We start from the raw sequence: 20,253 nt of genomic DNA on the forward strand, positions 1-20,253 counted from the left end.
GAATTGCTTCCAAATATACAGCTGGAAGCTCTCTGCATTGTGATAATTTTGTAATAACCTCTCTCCCCAAAGACAGTCTCATGACCTGGGGAATTACATGCACACTGTGCTCCAGGAGTTGCACCCCCAGGATTTTATAGGCTTAAGATACACAGTTCATCCTGAGAACCACACGATATCTAGCGATAGCCTGTGAAAATGTAGCCCCAACAAAGGCCCTTGAGAAATTGCCCTTGAAGCTCCCGAGTCTCAGCGTAGGAGGTCTTCAGCTAATAAATGTTGAATGAATAGCACATTAGTTCAAGCCAGTTTCCATTAGCAGTTTTGTATGTGAAGAAAAACCACTCTCTCCCACTCCTCCAGCTGCATTAAGATCTCAGAAATAAGGTGCCTGGGTGGCTTAGTCATTAAGTGTCTGCCTTCGGCTCAGGTCATGATCTCAGGGTTCTGGGATCAGAGCCCCGTGTCAGGCTTCCTGCTGAGCAGGAGTGGAAATAAAAGGCACTCCCTCTCCTACTCCCCCTGCTTGTGTTCCCTCTCTCATTCTCTCTCTCTGTCAAATAAATAAATTAAAAAAAAAAAAAAAGACCTCAGAAATAAGGCAATCTTGCCTCAAACGAGCCTAAAAGCCTAAAAGGAGAAGTGCTGACCGAAATCAAATTCCAGAGCAGGTAGTGACTCTGAAGTGGGCTTCATGGAGCTGAATTTTCTAGTTTTTAGGCCCTTTCAGGTTCCAGCCACACAAAAATAATGACAATAGTAGAACCCATTGCCCAAAGTCAAGTCTGAGTTCTCAGAAGAACATTAATAAAAATATTAATTTGAGTATTAGAATTGTCACTCGGAAATTTCTCCCGGAAATTGTCTTTGTCGTCTTTGAAAATCATAGAGGTGAGGCCTTATGCCTCTGTGGAGAGCAGATGAATACAGGCCTTTCATAAGCCTGGAGGAAGCTGCTTGCTACTGCTGCTGCTGCCGATATTAAAAACGAGAAGCATTTCACCCTTGAGTCTATCATGTAGGAGAAAGCCTCAGACTCATCTAATGCAGATAGATGGGATTCCTCCATAGTTGTCCAATCTCCCAGATGAAGGTAAAATGAACACCCTAAATTGTTAAAGCCTGCCTGGGGGAGTGGGGACCACAGCTCCGTTTCTCTCGCCTCTCGAAGCCCCTCGATGACCTGTGCATCTCCAGCTTCTGCCTGGGTACCACCTTTCACTGATATCTGATGGAAACATGGCCTTGCAGAACTCTTACCAGCCCTCCCTTTTGTTTCATGGTGGTAAATTGAACCATAAATCAAACTTAAATTGAGCATTTAAAACTTTTGATACTGTCAAAACTTAATCAGAAAAATTAATCAGCTCTATAGAAGTGAGGGGGTAACAAAAATGAAGCATTGAGTAATTGAGTTAATAAAAAAAGAGGCCTTCCCTTAATATTGACAATGTTGATTTCTTTGGAAATAGTTTTGAAGTTTTGCTTCAAGAACAATTTCTCAATAGTTTTAAATATGACCAAGCCCCATGACTGTGGTTTATCTAAGACAGTGCAGGGCTACCCCATAGAATGAATATGTACCATTGCTTAGAAGGGTGAGACTGTGATACTGAGAAAGAATCTTTGGATCCACAATAGAGCTGGGTTATGAACAGTCCCAGCTCTGTCACAGGGAACTTCCTGTTGCCTCAGTTTTCTCATCTGTAAAATGGAACTGATAATATCTACTCCATAGTGTTGTTAAATGATTAAATAAAGGCATATATGGCGAAGTTCCTAGCCCATAGTACAGAAAATTGTTGTTGTTGTTGTTGTTAAAATGTAGTTCTTGGGTCCTGCTCACTGATACAGTCTCACTAGAGAGGGTATGAGTGTATATCAACTTACTGTGCTAAGGAAATAAGAATTGAAAGAGCATTTCACTCTTGACTGTGTATTTCCTTATTTTGTGTCTCATATATAAGTCTTATCTCCCTACTAGATGAAGTTCCTGAGGACAGAAGCTGAATCTTTTCTGTACTCCGCAATGACTAACACAGTGCTAGATAACTAGTAGACATTCCAGAAATGTTTGTTGACATGACCTTACTTGGTAAATGTCTTATGTCTTTCTAATATCCCTTTTATGACAATAGGATTATCCCCTGCCACATAAGAATCTTAAATTTCCTGGTAACTTATTTTCCAATAAAACTGTAGGGATAGTTTACCATCTTCAAATTTGTTTTTCTTTCTAATTGGTTTCTGGGCTCATCTTTGGCCATTTTGTTATTTTTGCATTTATAAGTTTCATTAACACTGCAGCTAGCACTGAAATAACTTTGCTGTCTCCTTTTTCTTTAAGAGGGCAGGAAGGGGCAGAGGGAAAGGGAGAGAAAATTGCAAGCAGACTTCACACCTGGCATAGAGCCTGACTTGGGGCCCAATCTCACAACCCTGAAATCATGACCTGAGTCGAAACCAAGAGTCAGATGCTTAACTGACTGTGCCACCCAGGCACCCTTTCCTGTCTCTATTTTTTAATGAAAATTTTAGTTTTCTGATATTACTGAAATTAGTTAGACGTCCTTTATTCTTAACCTTTCCATCTGCATATCTAAATGTATTTAATGATTTTTCAGTAGTTTTGTGGTAAATAAGCATGTCTAATTAAGGCATCCTACACTATATATTTTTTTTTAAGCTCTGTTGATGTCTTAGTCTTTGATTGCCATTTTAGGGAAAACCTGGAAATGCATTACTTTCCTTTTAAATGTGTGAGTGTATAACAATATTAAGTACAGATTGAGGAACTGATAGGACTTTACAAATATACAGTTGATCAAATTTATAATTAAAATTTTTTCAGAGTATTTTTTAATGGTAATTGGCATGTTCAGATTTTCTACTTCTTGACTCAATTGGAAGGGTGGGTAATTAATATTTTTCTTAAGAATCTTCCACTCTTGGGGCGCCTGGGCAGCTCATTGGTTAACTGTCTGACTCTTGATTTTGGTTCAGGTCATGATCTCAGGGTTGTGGGATGAAGATCAAGCCCCATTGGTCTCTATGCTAGGCATGAAACCTGCTTAAGATTCTCACTCTCTCTCTCCCTCTGTCCCTCCCCACCCCAAATATCTTCCATTTCTTGAGATTTAAAATTATAAAATTATAGGGGCGCCTGGGTGGCACAGTGGGTTAAGCCGCTGCCTTTGGTTCAGGTCATGATCTCAGGGTCCTGGGATCGAGTCCCGCATCGGGCTCTCTGCTCAACAGGGAGCCTGCTTCCCTTCCTCTCTCTCTGCCTGCCTCTCTGCCTGCTTGTGATCTCTCTCTGTCAAATAAATAAATAAAAATTTTTTAAAATCTAAAAAAAAAATTACAAGATTATAAAGTGAATTCATCTTCAGTGTCTATTTTTTTTTAATAATTTATCATTTCTGATTTTGTATGTTAGGATTTTCTTTCTTGATTAGGCAAACTGAAGTTTTATGGGGACATTTTGGGCAGTTGGAAGATCACCTTTGGCCATACCGTCTAAGATTTGATTTATTGTGTTCCCATTACCATTCATTCATTCATTCCTAACCGTATATAATTGCAGGTTTTGTGAAAGTTGTTTAAGAGTTTTGTGTCTGTGACTTCCATAGATATCCATCATTAACATCTTGTTTCTGGCATATTCCCCACTGTATGACAGCTCCTCCTCCCCTCTGTGAGGAGCTTCTGCATGGCCCTCCTCACCTCTAGCACTCAGTGCTAGTGTTCCTGTCCAAGGGCTCAGTGAGCTTCTGCCAGTGTCCTCCACCATTTCCTGGGAGACTGCTCTGATTTCCCAGAAGGCAGGGGGATTTGAGAATTGGTGTTTACTACATTCCTTCAATCTGGTCCCATCTGCTCCATAATTAGCTGCCAGTACTCTAAGTCTGTGACAAGAAGATGGTCTTCCCTAGTTTGATTCCTGGGGGAGGATCCCCCTCCTTTGTCATTCCTTATTGATTATAATAAGTACTGGCAGGGGGCCATAATTAGCTTTGAAGTTATTTCTGAATAGCAGGGACATGGGTGATCCAGAGAGCACTTATTACCAATAATATTACTCATGAACTGGAATGGAGTTTTAACATTGTTTTTATTCCCATAAGGATGCTCCTGCTCTGTAAGGTGTAAGGGGTTAGAGCAGCTCTGTTTTATCCGTGAGGATATTGAGGCCCAGAGAAGTTGAGTGACTTTCCTAAAGTCATAAATATTGACAAAGCTGGAATAAGAACCCAGATCTTCTGTTTCTGATTGTTTTTTTTTTTTTTCAAATCTTAGTGATAATTACAGTTCAAAAATAACAGTCTCTATGGCCACCAACTACTTTCTGGCATCCAGCTTGATCATTCCACATTCCATGTCAAAATACTTTGCATTTGACCCCAAGAACACTCTGTTTCTCTCCCAGTTCGAACGCCATGACCCTGTGGATGGGAAGATTACTGAGAGGCAGTTTGGTGGCATGCTGCTGGCCTACAGTGGGGTGCAGTCCAAGAAGTTGACTGCCATGCAGAAGCAGCTCAAGAAGCATTTCAAAGAAGGAAAGGTAGGTATCTTTGTTTATAGGAAGAAAAGGAACCATGGGAAGGTATGGTTATATTGCAAAGGTACTACCATAATGAGAGTGTCATGAAACAAAGGTTATAACTAATTCATCTCTGGTGCTTCAAAAAACACGAGCAGTGGATGAGGAAGAAGGGAGATTGCACAATAAGCCTTTAAGGGTTCTTGTTCAAAGGGTGGCACTGTGAACTAGATTGAGAAATTTAAGAGGTACCTGTCTGGCTTTCGGTTGAGCACACAGATGTTGGTCTCAGGGTTGTGAGTTCAAGCCCCACACTGGACTTAGAACTTAGAAAAAAAAAATTTCAGAAAGTCTGTCTGGAGAGAAATTAAAAAGAGAGACTGGTTCCCAGAAGAATATAAAGAGTTTAGTTACAGATACCTTGATTTAGGATGCCTATGTATGGGGCACCTGGGTGGCTCAGTCAGTTGGGCATCTACCTTCAGCTCAGGTCATGATCCCAGGGTCCTGGGATCGAGCCCCGGGTCAGGCTCTCTGCTTGCCGGGGAGCCTGGTTCTCCCTTTCCCTCTGCTGCTCTTTCCCTGCTTGTGCTTTCTCTCTTTCCCTCAAAAAAATATATAAAATATTTTTTAAAAATGCCTGTGGACTCTCCAGTTAGAGATGATTAACAGGCACTTGGATATTCACATCTACTTCAGATGACTGAGATAGGGTTGAGAATCATCAATACATTATTCAGGTTAAAGCCATAAGACATTTATTGTTCTTTTTCCCCCACCCTCAACCCCCTCCATGAGACGTTTAAACAGCATAGGAAGGAAGCAGTTAGAGAAAGTAGTGCAGCTGAAGCCAAGGAAGTAAAGAGTACAGGGACAGAGGGGATCTAGTAAAATAAGATGATAAACATCCATTGGCTTTGGTAAAATGGTAATAATTGATGACCTTTGGGAGCTGTTTATTAGAGTGGAGGACACATTAGAATGGGAAGTAAAGAAGTCAAGAAAGAGAGGATAGGAAGAAATTGAGGAAGAGGGAAGAGGAGCTCCAGAAAGAAGGAAATAGGACATTTTCAAAACTCTGAGGCAGTGTATTAGTCTGCTTGGGCTGCTACCACAAAACACCACAGGCTGGGTGGCTTCAACAACAGAAATTTATTTTCTCACAGTTCTGAACGCCAGGCATTGATGATCAAGGTGCAGGCAAGTTAAATTTCTAATAAAATTCTTCCTGGCCTTTGGACAGCTGCCTTCTTACTATAGCCTCATAAGGCCTTTGCTTGGTTGTTTGCATGGCAAGAGACAGAGGAGAGGGAGAGAGCAAGAGCAGGAAAGCACACATGCATACTAGCTCTCTTCTTACAAGGACACTAATCCTGTCAGTTCAGGGCCCCACCCTTCTGACCTCATTTAACCTTGGTTATTTGCTTAGAGGCCCTGCCTCCCAGTATGGCCACACTGGGGGGTTAGGGCTTCAGTGTACGTATAAGTTCTGTGGATGGGGGGACACACGGATTCCACAACAGAGAAAACACAAAGGTCTAGCATGTGTGAGGAACTGAGAGGGGACTGTTGTGGTTGGAGCATATTAGCAAGGAGGAGAATGGCCCGAGATAAAGTCTGAGAGGGAGATGGGGCCAGCCCGTGCTGGCACGAGTTTGGATTATAGTCACAGTGCAATGGGGAGCTATTAAAGGACTGTGAACAGGGAAATGCTTGTACATTTGTATGTATATTTAAATAAATGACTCTGGCTATTTTATGTAAAATAGTTTGGAAAGGAGCAAACACAGAAGCCAAAAGACTGATACTCGGATGATGAGAGAATTCAGGAAGAGATGATGGAGAATTTTTTGAGCAGCACTGCGATTGGAAACCATGAGTTTGTGGCGGCACCAGCCAGCACTGCTCTCTGATAGCTTTGCACACCAGCTGCACCTGGTGCAGGAAGGGGCAGATGGTAGAACTGAGTCAGCACTGGGGTTTTGCCAGGGTGTGGGATGGACATACTGAAGCAGAGATCACTGGAGAGGCATACCTCTTAACCGTCACGCACACGCACATGCACACGCACACATGCCCCAGCTTGCCAGACCTTCTCATTCGTAGCCCAGTACCCTTTCCTCTGGACAGTGATTACCAGTTGGCCATGACCAAAGAAACTGACCTGGCTCTAAAATTGTTCTGTCCCTACAGCAGGTGTTCTCTCGGTTATGGGGGGAGGACTCATCATTAACAGAAAGTGACAGAGAACAATCCTGTCTCTTAGAGACAGCTTTTACGGTGCTTAGTACCCAGCTCATATCTGTTAGAAATTATGATTTCCAAAAATTAGTGTTTGGGTGGAATTTTAGCCCTTAGGCCGAAAACATGGTGTTTGCATTAGGAAACACTCTTTTCTTTTTACCAGACTAATTTTAAATAAGTTTGGTTCACACATTTATTTGACCTTAAAATAATTAACTGCCATAATAGGCTAATTTGTATTTTACTATTAATTCATATTTTAAAACAATAAATTGGTTGTTGGAGACATCTCCCTTGAAGGAATAAGGTATCTTTGGCAGGAGTTAATTTAGGACCTGGAGACCTTACAGAAGAGCTGTGAAGTAAAAGGACAGTTTTTGTCAGATGATAAAAATCTGGGGTGCTAAATTACTTCTGGCCCAGAATTTCTAGGCTGTGTTAGCCAGGAAATTGAGATTGATTGCCCTCTCATGTTGATTAACTTTGTGAACATAGCAATTAACTAAAATGAGAGTTAATGAAGGGCCTTTGCTCCTGAGGTTACAAGTCCATCTCTCTAGGACCATGTCTCATTAAAGGGGAATCACCATCTGCTTCCTAATTGTTTCTTTTATTCCACTCTGGATTTGTTATCATGAAAATGTAACTTTTCATTGGGCTCATATTAATCATTTTCTGCGTGGGATTCTGCACAGATTATCAACCCAGACCTAAAGGACTGGCGGTCCTAGTGGTGATAGTAAGTAAATATTTGCACATCACTTAATGACTCTGCGATGTTTCACTGCCTTTCACATTGTTCTTTCTCTGTCCTTCCAACAGCCTTGTTAGATCTCCTTTTGCCTTTGAGGGTCTAGAGACAGACAGAAAGAGAAATGAATGACCCACCCAGAGTCTGAACTGTAATCCAAGGCTTTCTAGTCCAGATCTTGTCCTTTCTATAGCAGAGTTCTCCTTAGCCATACCCTTCGTCCAAAGCAGTGCTTCTCAAGCCCAGTTTCCTAGTATCTCTTGGGGAATTTTTCAGAAATGCGATTGTTGGGGCCCTCTTCAAACCAGTAAATCAGCAGCTCAGTGGGTGGGTCCAGCCATCAGTGTTTCTTAAAAGGCTCCCAAGGTGATTCTTGGATGCAGTTTAGCTTGTGAGCCACTGGTCTGGAGGACTGTACTCTGTCCGTGTCTCTAGATCTTTTGCCCCTGAGTAATAATAGCTGGACAGACTGGGGGAACCTGGCATGCTGGACAGATTACTCTATTCATGCCCTGAGGAACTGCCGTGTTTCTTATTTAACAAAGACAGTTTTCATTTCTTCCTTTTTTTTTTTTTTTTAAATGGGGAGCATGTTTGTATGGCCTTTATTTTAAAAATCATTCCCTGTCCTCTACCAGATTTTTCCCATTCCGTTCACTATCCTTTTTCTTGTGAATAATTCTTCTAGGCCCAATCTGACTGAGCTCTAAAATTTGCCTATTTTCCTTCCTCCATATTGTCTTCTCATTAAAAGAATTTTCTGAGACTTTATAAATGTAATTCACAGGGATGGTTCTCTATGCACATAAGAGCACAGAAGCTGTAAGCTTTAATAATTTTAGTGAATTCACTTAAGGCTGAATTGAAAATGATATTGAGTTCAATGTCAGACATGGCTATGTGCAAGAAACTAAGCTAGGTGCTGTGGGAAAGATAAAAGATAAACAGAAACCATCATCTATCCCCAAGAAATACATAGTCTGTAATAATTGAGTAAGAAAACATATATACACACACACGCACAAAGAACTATGTAATTTCATATCCAGTATTTACTGAGCGTCCACTCTGTGCTAGGCACTCCTGTAAATATTAGGAATACAATAATGAGCAAAAACAAGTCTCTGCTTCAAAGAACTTGAACTTGACATTCCTAGTGCTGGGACACCGGTGATAAATAATATAATACAAGGCAACTCACTTGACTTTGAGGCTCTTGAGAGCATAGTCATACTCCTGTTTGCATGTCCCCAGTACAGTGAGTGTCCATAGGCAGATCTTTGTCAAACGCATTGGTGAATGTATCAAGTATACATATAAATCTCTGAAGCCTTTTGGGAACACCAACAAGAAAGATTAGAATCAACTGAAGAGACTAAGATTTCTTGGCAGAGGTACAATTTGAACTTGGTCTTGAGAGCAGAGTAGGATTTTGCAGGGTATCAGCTTGTTCTTTGTCCTCAACTTGCCTTCTGCTCCCTCATCATTTCACCCCAAACAATGTTGACCCATAATCTTTAAGGTTGGTGAAAGCAGAAGGTCTCATCTTCTGTAATCCCTTCCTGCTGAAGAGGGGTGTAGAAATGTCCCTACCTGTGGGTCCGTATTGGTCAGCTGGGGAACATATAGGGGAGTTAGGAAAGGTGGAGGCAGCTAGAGGGAAAACCCACCTTAGCTTGACAATAGGCAGGCCTCCAGTATCCTGAGAGTTTCTCTAGCATATGAAGGTCCTTTTGGACATCTCCCTTTTTCCTTACCTCCCCCAGCTCTCAAGTATATAATCAGTCATTCCTCACAATTCCAAGGCAGCTCTTTCTGCCCAAGGGTCCAGTCCCCATGCTTTAATAGAATCACCTTTCTGCACAAAAAAAAAAAAAAAAAGAAAAGAAAAGAAAAGAAAGAAAGAAAGAAAGGAAAAGAAAAAAAAAGTACAATTTTGACAAGCAAAAGTTATAAAGCAGTTTGCTTTTGTATTAGCATCACCATGTAGTAGAACATCTGAGGTGTGGCCATTAAAAGACTAGAACTCTCCTTTATTGATTAGCTTTGTTTTACTGATTAGCTTTGAAACTTGTACTTCCCCCAAAGTATTAAGCTGTGACTTACTAGTAAAAGAATTTGTGGATTTTTCCCCTATTATATTTCTGTTTTGCCTCTGCTATTAGTCTCATATACTTCAAAGGTATGTGAGTGGTATACTTTCCCCTGTTATCTGTCCCTCAAGGTCCTACACATACCAGAAAAGAGTTTATTTCAGAGCTTAATTGAATAAAGTTATTGCCATTTGCTCTGTAGCAGTGGGCCTGCCGGCTTCCTGAAGACTCAGACTACTTCGTACTGAGTACTTGCCAAGTACTAGGCATTTTACCTATCTTCTCCCTAATTATCACATCTGCATGATGTATAGAATCCCTGTTTTTCCGATGAAAAATACTTCTCTGAGCCTTAATTATTTGCCCGAAATCACACAGAGTGTTAAGAGGTGGCACCAGGAGTCAAAGTCAGGACTGTCATTGCACAGTCCACAATCTTCCCACTAATGAGCCCATTCATTGCCGCTCCTCCTTCTCCATGATCTGAAGAAGCAGAAGGGTTTGGGGGAAACAAAACCATGTTGCTAGACCCTAGCCTATAGGGAGATGGCTAGAAAGTTAATTTATGGAAGCATTTGTGGAGGACCTTGAGTACTAGGCAAAAAGTTGAGTTTATCCAGTTGACAGTGAGAAATCACTGATATTTTTGTGAGTAGGAGGAAGAACCTAGGAAGAAAGTGATGTTGTGGGGTGATTAGGTACTTATAGACATGTAAGTAATAGAAGTGGTGTACTTTCCCCCCAACTGCCAGGCAACAGTTGAAGACAACTGCAAGATCAGCATAGGTACACCCCTGAAAACGTACCCACAGAATTGGTGACAGTGGCCGCAAAAAGGGTGGGAGACTGGAAGACAAGGGGAGAGGAAGAATTTGCTTTGTGCTGTTCATATATTACTCTTCCTATATTCATGTATTAAATGTTTTTTTAAAACTTGAAAAATAATTAAATGTTTTTAAAAACTAAGCAGAAGATGGAGCAGATGATAAGTGATAAGACTGGTACAAGACATAGCATATATAGGAGAAGAAAGGAGGCTATTTTATCTTTTCAGTGAGCCACAGAGGGAATTCAGGCAGGGGGATTGATTCCTGGCAGGTGGATTTCCTGTGACTGATGAAAAGACAAGGGAAGGAGATCATGTGTGACAGTGTGTTGCCCTGTAATTAAGTGTCACCTTCACCCGTGCCAGTCAGCACTGGGTCCCTGGCATTATCAGACGACACCAGAGGAAGCTGAATTTTCCTTATCCCTCTTTCTACTTCAGCTGCTTTTTATTTCGTTAACAGCTTTATTGAGGTATAATTTAGGCCATAAAAGTCACCGATTTTAAGTGAACAGTTCAATGATTTTTGGTAAATTTACAGAGCTACGTAGTCATCACTGCCATCCTGTTTCCGAATGTTGGCATCACCCCAGAAAATCCCCATGCTAGCTTGCAGTCAGCCCCCATTTCCACCCCTGACCCAAACAGCCAGGCATCTTTCTTCTGTCTCTGCAGATCTGTCTCTTCTGGACATTTCATGGGAATGCATTCATAAAATAATGTAGCCTTTTGTGTCTAGCTTCTTTTACTCAGCATCCTGTTTTGAGGTTTATCCGTGTTGCTTGTATTCATAGCTTACTGTTTTTATTGCTGAACACAGTGAACAGAATTCCACTGTATGGTTATATTGCTATGAACATTTGCCTACAGATCTTTATATGGACCTAACCGTTCCTTCTTATTAAGAAAACTGCTAGGAGTAGGGGCGCCTGGGTGGCTCAGTGGGTTAAAGCTTCTGCCTTCAGCTCCAGTCATGACCCCAGGGTCCTGGGATCGAGCCCCACATCGGGCTCTCTCCTCTGAGGAAGGCCTGCTTCCTCCTCTCTCTCTGCCTGCCTCCCTGCCTACTTGTGATCTCTGTCTGTCAAATAAATAAATAAATAAAAATCTTTAAAAAAAAAGAAAACTGCTAATAGTAGAATGTCTGGGTTCTATGGAATAATTGAGTTTAATTTTTGTTTTTAAAGATTTTATTTATTTAACAGAGAGAGCACAAATAGAGGGAGTAGCAGAGGGAGAGGGAGGGGGGTATAGCTCAGTGGTAGAGCATTTGACTGCAGAGGGAGAGGGAGAAGCACAGACTCCCCACTGACCAGGGAGCTCCATGTGGGTCTCTGTCCCAGGACCCCTGAGATCATGACCTGAGCTGAAGGCAGATGCTTAATCAACTGAGCCACCCAGGCACCCTAACTTTCTTTTTTTTTTTTTTTTTTAAATGAAAGCACCAAACTGATTTCCACTGTGGGTACTACATTTCCACAACAATGTGAGAGTTCCAGTTTCTCTACATCTTTATTAAAACTTGTTATTGTCTGTCTTTTTTTATTATAGTCATTCTGATAGGTATGTAGTGGTTTCTCATTGTGGTTTGAATTTGCCTTTCCCTAATGACTGATAATCCTGAGTTGTTTCATGAACTTATTAACCATTAATATATCTTATTTGGTGAGACATCTACTCAGATACTTCTTATAATTGTATTATTTTTTTTCTCATGATTGAGTTGTAAGAGTTCTTTACGTAGTTCTGGACTCAAATCCTTTATCAGATAAATGATTTTTAAATATTTTAAAATATTTCTCCCAGTCTGTGTTTTGTCTGTTCTCGCAGTAATTTTTTTTTAAGATTTCTTTATTTATTTTAGAGCAAGCAAGGGGAGGGGCAGAGGGAGAGAGAGAGAATCCTGAAACAGACTCCACGCACGAAGCCCAATTTGGGACTTGATGCTAAGACCCCAAGATCATGACCTGAGCCAAAAAGAGTCAGCAGCTTAACTGAATGAGCCACCCAGGTGCCCCTGTTCTCTCAGTATTTTGAAGCACAAAAGGTTTTAATGTTGATGAAGTCTAATTTATCATTTTATTTGACAATCCATATCATTTTATGGATCGTTCTTTTGGTGTCATATCTAAGAACTCTTTGTCTTACGCAAGGTTATGAAGGTTTTTTTTTTTATGTTTTCTTCAAACACTTTATCAGTTGCTTTTAGTTTTGAAAGAGAACTCTAGGAGCACCTGGGTGGCTAAGTCAATAAGCACCTGCCTTGGCCCAGGTCATGATCCCAGGGTCCTGGAATTGAGCCCTACATCCGACGGGCTCCCTGCTCAACGGGGAGTCTGCTTCTAGCTCTACCTCTGCCCCTCTGCCTGTTCATGCTCTCTCTCAAATAAATAAATAAAGCCTTTAAATAAAAAAAAGACAATTTTATTTGTTTTTTAACAAACTCTTAGTGTTAATTGAATTCATCTTTTAATAAACATAGAGAAGTGTTTCCAGTGTTTCTACTGTCCACACTATGTATATATATATATTTTTTAATCACCTAGAGTCCAGTTTTATATAAGTCCATCTTTCCTAAGGTAGCTAGATAACCAGTTTGTTGAACATTTGGTCACAGGATAAAATAACTCCTCTTTCTTCCACTTCCCCCTAGGGTGTCAAGACATTCCCCTTGATGCCGTGCTTAAGGGAAGGTTATTTCCTTTTGACCTATATCTGCAGGTCAGGCCACCTGCCAATGGCTGCGTGGAGCTAATGCCTTCCAGTCTGAGCACCTCAACTTGCAGAAAGCATGTCCTCTCACTTTCCATCCACACACCTCATCTTATAGTCTTATGATAGCTTTCTTGCTAAAAACTCCTCTGGATTTTTTGCTAAGTTGTTACAAAGAAATAAGAATTTTGTGACTGGCATCATCTTTTCTTTAAGGACACCTATCTAAATTGTAAGCTCTATAAAATGTCCAAGGCCCATGTCCAAAGCAATTTTATTTCCCTCACTGTTCCTAGCAGAGTGCTGAGTTGTTAGGAAGTGCTCAATAAATATTTTTTATTGTATCTATATAATAAAAGGTAAAATGTTTTGTATTTCAATTTAATAATGGCATTAATGTGATTTGTATCCCACTGTTTTTCTAAGTCATCAAATGAATAGCCGTTCAATTCAGATTTTTTGCTCTGTCCTTAAATAATTCTCAGCATGAGTACCGTGGCCTCTTGTATTTGATGTTTCACAATAAATTTACTAGCAAACATTAGAGCTTATATGTCGGAGTAGGTAGCATTCCCTGTACCATGTGCTTTGTTTTAGGAATTTTATTTTAACCATTTTTAAGTGTATAGTTCGGTGGCATTAAGTACATTCATACTGTGTACAAGCATCACCACCATCTATCTTCCCAAATTGAAACTCTGTACCCATTAAACAACAATTCCTGGGACACCTAGCTAGCTCAGTCCATAAAGCATGGATCTTGGGGTCATGAGTTCAAGCCCCATGTTGGGCACAGAGCTTACTTTAAAAAAAAAAAAAAAATGGGCACCTGGGTGGCTCAGTTGGTTGGATGACTGCCTTCAGCTCAGGTCATGATCCTGGAGTCCCGGGATCGAGTCCCACATCGGGCTCCCAGCTCCACGGGGAGTCTGCTTCTCCCTCTGACCTCCTCGCTCATGTTCTCTCTTACTGTCTCTCTCTCAAATAAATAAATCTTAAAAAAAAAAAAAAAAGTCCCCATTCCTCCTCCCTCCCCCACCCAGCCCTGGCAACCACCATTCTACTTTCTGTCTCTGTACAAGTACCTCATATAAGTGGAATCATATAGTATGTCACCTTTTGTAAATGGCTTGTTTCACCTGGCATAATGTCTTTGAGATTCATCCGTATTGTACCTTATGTCAAAATTTCCTTCCTTTTACAGGGTGAATCATATTCCATTTTGTTTATACATTCATCCATCAGTGGACACTGGGTTGAAATGTGAAATCCCTCACATTTCAACCACTGCATGTCTTTTGATGGAGTTGAGAGAAGATGGTATTAGTGTATCCATCCACAAGCAGGTGATATTATAGAGCCTGTACTTCTGGTCCAGGAGAATTCTCTTCTCTAAGGTTGATGCTAGCCTAGTGTTTCCATTAGATAGCATACTAAGGCATTCATATAAGGAATAAGTCCTATCTCCGGATGCTCTAAGTCAAGGCCAAGGAGAATGGCCTCAAGTTAGGGAAAAACTATTTACTATAAGCCTTCCAGTTCACTGCCAAAAATTATGGAACCTGGCACATAGCAGGTAGTCCATAAATGTTTGAATGCATAAATACAGATGTACCACTGTGCATAATTGCCAGAAACTGGTAACAGTCCAAACAGAATGGATAAAAAAAAAGTGGTATATTCACACAACAATAAAAATGAGTTAACTACAGAATACAAAACATAGACAAATATTAAAGAGAGAAGCCATATATAATAAGATGCATACCGTGTGATTCCATTTACAACGTTCAAAACAAGCGTAATTGAACTGTTTCTGTTTGAGGATGCATAAATAGATAGTAACGCTATTTTTTTTTTAAAGATTTTATTTATTTATTTATTTGACAGAGAGAGAGAACACAAGCAGGGGAAGCAGCAGGCAGAGGGAGAGGGAGAAGCAGGCTTCCTGCTAAGCAAGGAACCCACCACAGTGCTCCATCCCAGGACCCCGGGACTGCAACCTGAGCCGAAGGCAGATGTTTAACCAACTGAGCCACCCAGGTGCCCCGATAGTAGCACAATTTTTAAAAAAGGCAAGGAAGGCAATGAATCCACTAAAAGTCAGAATAGTGATTAACACTGAGTAAAGGGGCTTAATGACTGAGATGGGTTATCTTGAGGGGAGACCTAAAGGCTTCAGGGATGCTGGTGATAGTCTGTTCCTTGACTTCAGTGGAGGTTCTATGGGTGTTCATTGTACAGCAGTTTCTTGTACATTTATATTTTATGTAGCTTCCTATATGGTCATCATAGTTCACAATAAAAAGTTTTTTAGCTCCTATTATTCTTGGGAAAATTATAAAAGATAGTGTGACATAATCATACATACAGTATTTTAGCTCTTCATTTGATTGATTAAATGAGAAAGAGACCATTGACCCAGTTTGGAGAGTACCAGAAAAGAAATGTATACTGTCATTAATGAAGTTTCCTTATTTGTAAGTTCCCCATGTGGATCGCAGGGCTCTCTAGTCTGGGGAAATGGAGATTGGAAGAGGGGCTGCTCTCAGTAGAGGCCAGTCAGCATGGGTAATGTTAAGGACCTGATGCTTCATTAAAAGCCATTCACCTCAGCTTCTTTCCAGTGTTACTCACCTCTTAGAAATTGTATTCATTTCCGTCTCAGCGTGATGTGTGAGAAGTGGGAAATAGTCAAATAGGAGCAATCCTCACCCTGTAGGGAAACTCCCTTGCCCCTCGTTATACAGCTACTCTCTCCTGAGCCATCAGAGAAAGTCAAATCGGAGATCAGCAAATCCTAGGAGCAGCTTTTGAAAAGAGCTTCTTCATTCAGAAAATTTCATCCAATTAAAGTTAAGTGGCAAATTGCTTCATTGCTTCATTAGTAGCTTTTAGATTGACATAATGAACAGCTTCCCAAGTCAAACCATTCGCCTGTGTATCACTAACTCTGGTGTTTTTTAATTAACTTAAGCCTCAGAAAGCTTAGCTGGCCTAAGGGTAGATTATTAAAATGGAAGTCCTGACTCCATTCCAACTTGTTAAGGTGTATAACGTGTAATAGATCAAGAGGCTGAAGCTCATCTAGGAAATGTCATAATAGATACTGTGACTAATTGGAGGGCACATTTAGAAATATTTTTATTAAAGATATCCAGCCATCACTGTAAACAGCTTCATGTCAGATTTTACATGGGAGGGGAAAGCATTTAGCCAGCTTGCCTTTCTCAGGGTAAAATTCTAGAGTTGTGTTCCCTTGTTGTATACAAATTAGGCATTTCTTGATGAATTTATGCAGTTTCTGTTCCAAACATAACATAAATTTCTGACTTATAGACATGAATAACTGCCTACTTCTTTGCATTTTGAGCTGCTTTTTGTTACAGGTTCCTGCCTGATCTTGCTGTCTCTTTTCTTTCAGGGTCTAACATTTCAGGAAGTGGAGAACTTCTTTACTTTCCTAAAGAATATTAATGATGTGGACACTGCATTAAGCTTTTACCATATGGCTGGGGCATCTCTTGATAAAGGTAATGAAACCCAAAAATGTTTTCTTGAGGATATCAACATTGAATCTGTAATCTGTTAAGTGACTACCCTTCCTTAACAGTAAATAGGAGTTTCTCTTGACATTATTTTTTATTTGTTTCCTTTCATTGCCATTGCATTTCACCCTGAGTGTCCAAGCTTAGCAAATGTATTTTCTTGTGTCAAAGGCCGTGGTCAAGGCAGACACCCATCTTTAGAAACTTGAACTTCTCTCATTGGAGCCAGAGTCATGACATATTTAAGATGAAGCTAAAGTCAGTAGCATTTCAATTCATTCTTTGGTGGGAAGCAGTAGTTTGGTTTATTTCCTGTGTTCACGTGGTTTAACATGATTTTTTGCTTTGTTTTTTAGATAAAATCATGGCTCAGAACAGCTATCCCCCTCCCCCAAACTGGCTTACTTCCTAGAAACTCAGTGAGACTTAGTACAGGCAATGTGAGAGAGCAGGGGAAGTGAAAACATTATTTTCCCCCCAACATTTTATTATGAAAAAGTTAAAACATTCAGAACAGTTGAAGTAATTATTCAGGGAACATCCATATAGCCATATCAGTTAACATTTTTCTGTATTTCCTATAGTATCTCTGTGTATGTATTCATCCCTCTATCAGTCTTATTCTTTGATGTACTCTAAGTTGTAGACATCAGCATGTCTAAATACTTCAGCATGAATACTAACTGAAGTCCAGTATTTTGTTTAAAGTTCCTTTGTGCCCCCTTCATAGTCTTTTTCTGCCCCCATGCATGGAGACAACCTTAATCTGTGTATTTTTCTTTTTTTTTTTTTTTAAAGATTTTATTTATTTATTTGACAGAGAGAAATCACAAGTAGATGGAGAGGCAGGCAGAGAGAGAGAGAGGGAAGCAGGCCCCTGCTGAGCAGAGAGCCCGATGTGGGACTCGATCCCAGGACCCTGAGATCATGACCTGAGCCGAAGGCAGCGGCTTAACCCACTGAGCCACCCAGGCGCCCCATTCTGTGTATTTTTCTACCATAGATTAATTTTGTTTGTTCTAGAGCTTCTTACAAATGGAATTATCCAATGTATAATCTTGTAAAGTTTCTCTCAGCGTGTTTTTGAGATCATCTATATTGTCATGGGCAGAATAGTTCGTCCCTTTTTTGAGTGGTAATTTGTTGGGAGGACTGCTCCACAGTCTGTCCATTCTTCCACTGGTTACCTTATCTGTTCCCAGTTACTGGCTCTCTTGAATAAAGCTGAGTATCCTTGTGTTAGTCTTTTTCAGGACATGTCTTGCCATTTCTCTCAGATAAATCCCTAGGAACGAATTGCTGGGTCCAGGGGAAGGTACTTAGTTTTTTTTTTTTTTAAACTATCATTCCCTTTTTCACGGTGTTTCTATATTCCCACCAGCAGTGACAACAGTTCGTGTTGTTCCACATTCTTGTCCACAGGTTGGCAGTATTCTGGAGTGTAGAGAAAGACATCTCATTTTGTTTTTCTTTTGTATTTCCTTGATGACTTCTACTATTGAGCAGCTCTTCTGTGTTCTTATCATTCAGATATCTTCTTTGGTGATGTGTCTGTTGAAATCTTTTGCCCATTTTTATTAGTTGCTTGTCTTATGATTCACTTATTGAAATTCTTTTTTTATTTTTATTTTTTAAAGATTTATTTATTTATTTGACAGAGAGAGAAGGATCACTAGCAGGCAGAGAGGCAGGCCGGGTGGGCAGGGAGCAGGCTCCCCGCTGAGCCCGATGCGGGGCTCAATCCCAGGACACTGAGATCATGACCTGAAGGCAGAGGCTTAACCCACTGAGCCACCCAGGCGCCCCTATTGAAGTTTTTGATACATATTAGGATACTAGTGCTTTATCAGTTATATGTATTGTATTTTTCTAGACTGTGACTTGCCTATTCACTTTCTTTTTTTAAGATTTTATTTATTTGACAGAGATCACAGGTAGGGGGGCGGGGAAGCAGGCCCCCTGCTGAGCAGAGAGTCTGATGTGGGGCTCGATCCCAGGACCCTGAGATCATGACCTGAGCTGAAAGCAGAGGCTTAACCCACTGAGCCCCCTAAGCGCCCCGCCTAGTCACTTTCTTAAAGGTCTCATTTTCATTTGCAGAAGTTTTTGGTTTTGGTTTTTTTAAATTTAATTATTTATTTGACAGACAGAGATCACAAATAGGCAAAGAGGCAGGCAGAGAGAGAGGGATAAGCAGGCTCCCTGCTGAGCCGAGAGCCGGATGCGGGGCTCTGATCCCAAGGCCTTGGAATCATGACCTGAGCCGAAGGCAGAGGTTTAACCCACTGAACCACCCAGGTGCCTCATTTGCAGAAGTTTTTGTCTGAAGTCTAATTTATTGAATTTTTATTTTTTAATCATTACTTTCTGCTCCTAATAAAACCTTTGTCTACCCCCAAACTGCGCAGATAGTCTCCTGTATTTTTTTCTACAAGCTTTAGTGCTTCAGCGCTTACGTGTCTTATATGATCCACTCAAATTAATCTCTATAGATGGTGTGAAGGAGAGTGTTCCACATAGATACCTAGTTGAACCAGCACCATTTACTGAAAAAGCCTTCCCTTGTTTTGCTTTGGCACCTTTATCAGAAATCAAATTACCTTTTAAGTGTAGATCTGTTTATGAGCTCTCTGTTCTGTTACACTTATCTGTAATGTCTCTACCCATGCTCACTCTGATTACTGTAGCTTTATAGGAAGTCTTAAAGTGTCAGGTATTATTAATCTCTTAACTTCCTTCTTTTTCAAGATTGCTGTAGATATTTTAGGTCCTTTGTATTACTACTTAAATTTTAGAGTCAGCTTGTCGCTTCCTTTGTAAAAAAGAGGTGGGATTGGGGCGCCTGGGTGGCTCAGTCAGTTAAGCATCTGCCTTCAAGTCAGGCCATGATCTTGAGGTCCTGGGATCAAGCCCTATGTCGAACTTCTTGCTCAGTTGGGAGTCTACTTTCTCTCTCTCTCTCTCTCTTTCTGTCCCTCCCCACAACGCGTGTACGGGTGCTTTCTCTCTCTCTCTCTCTCACACTCTCTCACACTTTCTAATAAAATCTTAAAAAAAAAAAAAAAGAGGTGGGCTTGTGATTACAATAACATTGAGTATATATTAATTTGGAGAGAATTGACGTATTAGTGATATTGAGTCTTCTGATTCATGAGCATATTATAATATCTCTCCGTTTTTTAGATCTTTGTAGATTTTTCTCAGCAGTGGTTTTGTAGTATTAAGTAGACAGGTCTGGCACATGTTTTTAGAAATTGATGCTTAAGCATGTTATGGTTTTGATACTATTATAAATGGAGTTTTGTTTCATTTTCCAATTATTTGCTACCGTTACTAAAATACAATTGTTTTTGTATATTGATCTTGTACTCTGTGATCTTGCTAAATTCACTCACTGTTCTAGTTGTTTCATAGATCTATTATGTTTCTCTATATAGGCAGTTGTCACCTGCAAATAGATAGTTTCACTTCTTTTTTGAGATTTATGCCTTTTTTTCTTGCCTTGTTGCACTTCCTTCAACCACCAGTATGAT

At 40.4% G+C, this 20,253-nt stretch overlaps 1 protein-coding gene across 3 annotated transcripts in view; it reads left to right on the plus strand.

Annotated features, from left to right (window-relative positions):
* The window catches only part of MICU1 (mitochondrial calcium uptake 1), a 244,368-nt gene that overhangs the window by 199,345 nt on the left and 24,770 nt on the right, over positions 1-20,253 (plus strand). For all 3 annotated transcript variants that reach the window (XM_059169978.1, XM_059169979.1, XM_059169980.1), the window contains 2 exons: positions 4,430-4,567; positions 16,597-16,705. In XM_059169978.1, coding sequence (XP_059025961.1) covers positions 4,430-4,567; positions 16,597-16,705 — 247 coding nt within the window. The remainder of the gene's footprint in view (positions 1-4,429; positions 4,568-16,596; positions 16,706-20,253) is intronic.

This window comes from Mustela lutreola, chromosome 4 (assembly GCF_030435805.1).
Source record: "Mustela lutreola isolate mMusLut2 chromosome 4, mMusLut2.pri, whole genome shotgun sequence".
NCBI classification, from domain to species: domain Eukaryota; kingdom Metazoa; phylum Chordata; class Mammalia; order Carnivora; family Mustelidae; genus Mustela; species Mustela lutreola.